Here is a 2,804-nt window from a genome sequence, read left to right on the forward strand (position 1 = left end):
TCTTTAAGAGCAGACCCCAGCTCTGCCACCAGCAGAGGAGACCTTGGCAAGGTGCTGGCCAGGGCATCAAACGGTGACCAGGGTTAATCTGCCCCAGCACAAAGTCCGCCGGGCCAAACCCAGCCTCACGGGCTGCCTCAGCCACTGCCAGGCTGCTGGTAAGGCAGGAGGATGCATGTTTAAACTGCTCCAGCTGCTCGCATGGCAGAGGCACCCAGCAGTGCCACGGGGAGGCCTCTGGGACACTGTGGCCAGAGCCAGGCTGCCCTAGCTGAGTGGGAGCACGGCTCCCTAGGGCACAGGCTGGGGTTAAGCCACCCTGGCCCATCACCCCAGCCCAGCACTAACAGTTTCCTCCTCCCACCAACACTAGAGACTAAGCACTGTCTTTTCCTTCACTTGAAACTAGTGATAGGATGAGAAGAAATGGGCTGAAGTTGCACCAGGGGAGGTTTAGATTGGCTATCAGGAAGAATTTATTTCCTGAAAGAGTGGTGAGGCACTGGAACAGGCTGCCGAGTCATCATCCCTGGAGGGGTTCAAAAGACGTGTAGACATGGTACTTTGGGACATGGTTTACTGGTCATGGTAATATTGGGTTGATGGTTGGACCTGATGATCTTAGAGGTCTTTTTCAACCTTAATGATTTTATGATTCTATGAAAAAGCCCTGGGGTAACTGAATGGCCCCACTAGCAGCATGCTGCTTGCTCTCACTTTGACAAGCAGTACACCTCTCCTACATGGTGCTGCCCCTGCGTGTTGCCATTAAGACCCCTCTGAAAAGGAAGAGATAAATTTTATAAAACCCTAGGGAATATGGACCCCCCCATCCCCATGGGGATACCTGTACCTGGTGCTGCTCCCCCATCCATGGCCCAGGCTGGGCAAGTGACGTGCCTTGGGCTTGGCCCTACATCTCAACCCCCCACCCACAGCCATGGTGAGTGGAGGGAGGACACGACCCCCAAGTTACTGCCCAGGCCACGGGTCCAACAGATCTCAGTTTATTCCTGGAGTGCACAGTGAGCGGGGTGAGGAAGCGGAGCTGCCGGGCACAGCAGTGGTTATTGCTGCAGGAGCGTCCTCCAGCGACCATGGGGGCCTGGGGAAGCTACTGACCTGCCTGCCTCTACAGGGCAAAGGATAAGCTGTCACCCACCGCCAAGCTGGAGCCACCCTCTTACCCCAGAAGAAGGTGAGGGGAGTGTAGGAGCACAGAGAAGTGCAAGTATGTTGGCACTGGAGCCCGTCCGCACTGGGCGAAGGAGCCCAAGGGAAGAGGAGAGTGTAACCGTGTAGGAGGGTGAGGGAAAGGGGGAAAACACCTAAACTGTATGCAGGGGACCCCCCCCACAAACTACCACCCCCTCCTCTCTGGGGGAAGACATCACCTCTTGGGTGCTGGCCCTGCCCAGCCCTGCTGTCGGCCATAGGCAGGAGCAGCAGATGCCCCAGGAGCCTCCAGGGCTAGGAGGGGAGGCCAAGCTGCTGTGACAGCAGTGGCATTGCTGTGCCCACGAGGAAGAGAGGAGCTTCTGCTGCACTACAGGGCGGCAGGGCAGCCCCCAAAGATTCAGTGCTTAAGTTGCAGGGCTCGACCCAGCAGTGGGGCAAAGGCAGGGGCATGGAGGGGGGAGGGATGTGTAAAAGGCCACGCAGAAAGAGCCAGCAGGCTCCACGCTTTGGTCGTGTTTAGTGGTGATGAGTACAGTGCACGGGCTTCCAGAAGAGCAGCATGGCCCTTCCTTCCAGAAGGCCACTCTGGCTCCCCGCTGCCTCTGCCTGGGCAGGGCAGTACCTGCTGATGCTCCCAGGCACGTGCAGAGGCAGGCTATGCGCTGCAGCGGGGGTGGACAGCACTACAGCAAGCGATGGGAGACCCCCCTCTCTTCCCCCTACAGCCTCTCCCTGCTCCACAGCCAGTCCCCAGCCTGCTCCTTTGCTCCCACCCAGCTCGGTGCATGGATGCACAGGTACTCCATGCTGCTTGCCTTCCTCCTCTTCTGGGGTGGGGAGAGAGGAAGGGGGGAATGGAAGGAAGCCCAGCCCAGGAAAGGAGAAAGGCATCCCCTGCCTGCCTTGGCCCCCGATGAGGGTGGCGTGAGGCTTGCTTGAGGCAGGGCTGGTGGCTCAGCATGGGATGGAGCAAGGGGTAAGAGTATCCTGTGTCCACGGATCCAAGGGGAGGCACTTGGAGGGGGCCTGGCCTGCCGGGGTGTCCCAGTCACAGCAGATCTGTCATGGCTCCTAGCCGCACATCGTCAGCAGCAGCCACTGGGAAGAAGAGGGAGAAGGGATGAGCACAGGAGCCCACAGCAATCTTGTCTTCTCATTGTGATCTTTTATGTTTGTTTTTTTTTCCCTACCAAAGAGGCTGGAGGGCTTTCTTCCACCCACCCCAGGTGCACCATTCACCCTAATGCCTTCTCCCCTTGTCTCCCATCCCACCTCCCACTGGGCTGAGTTCTCACCTCAGAGAGGTTCATGACAGCGGTGCCAGTGCCTTCAGAGTCCATGCTGTAGAAGAACCCTGCAAGGGCAGAAGAACAAGGTGAGCTTTGCATCCCTCTGTCCCTGCCCTCCCTGCCCTAGAGCCACCACTCACTGAACATGGCCTCCAGCTTCACGAGGCAGCAGACAAAATTGTCGAAGTCCACGCCCATGTCAGCATCTGCATAGCGGGCCACCACCACCTGATGCAGCTTGTTGTTCAGCTTGAAACCTCCAAAGCAGAGAGCAGTCAGTGCCCCAGGGAGGCAGGAGAGTGCAACTGTGAAAGTCCATGCCCCACCCAAAGGGGC

General features: G+C 58.2%; 1 protein-coding gene across 1 annotated transcript in view; it reads right to left on the reverse strand.

Moving 5' to 3' along the window:
* Positions 1–2,250: 2,250 nt before the first annotated feature.
* Positions 2,251–2,804, reverse strand: part of CAPN1 (calpain 1, (mu/I) large subunit) — an 8,856-nt gene continuing 8,302 nt past the window's right edge. The window contains exons 19-21 of the mRNA XM_008942108.1: positions 2,609–2,725; positions 2,475–2,533; positions 2,251–2,277 (exon numbers count right to left, since the gene is read on the reverse strand). Coding sequence (XP_008940356.1) covers positions 2,251–2,277; positions 2,475–2,533; positions 2,609–2,725 — 203 coding nt within the window. The remainder of the gene's footprint in view (positions 2,278–2,474; positions 2,534–2,608; positions 2,726–2,804) is intronic.

Source organism: Merops nubicus, unplaced genomic scaffold (assembly GCF_000691845.1).
Source record: "Merops nubicus isolate BGI_N331 unplaced genomic scaffold, ASM69184v1 scaffold3426, whole genome shotgun sequence".
Classification (NCBI taxonomy): Eukaryota; Metazoa; Chordata; class Aves; order Coraciiformes; family Meropidae; genus Merops; species Merops nubicus.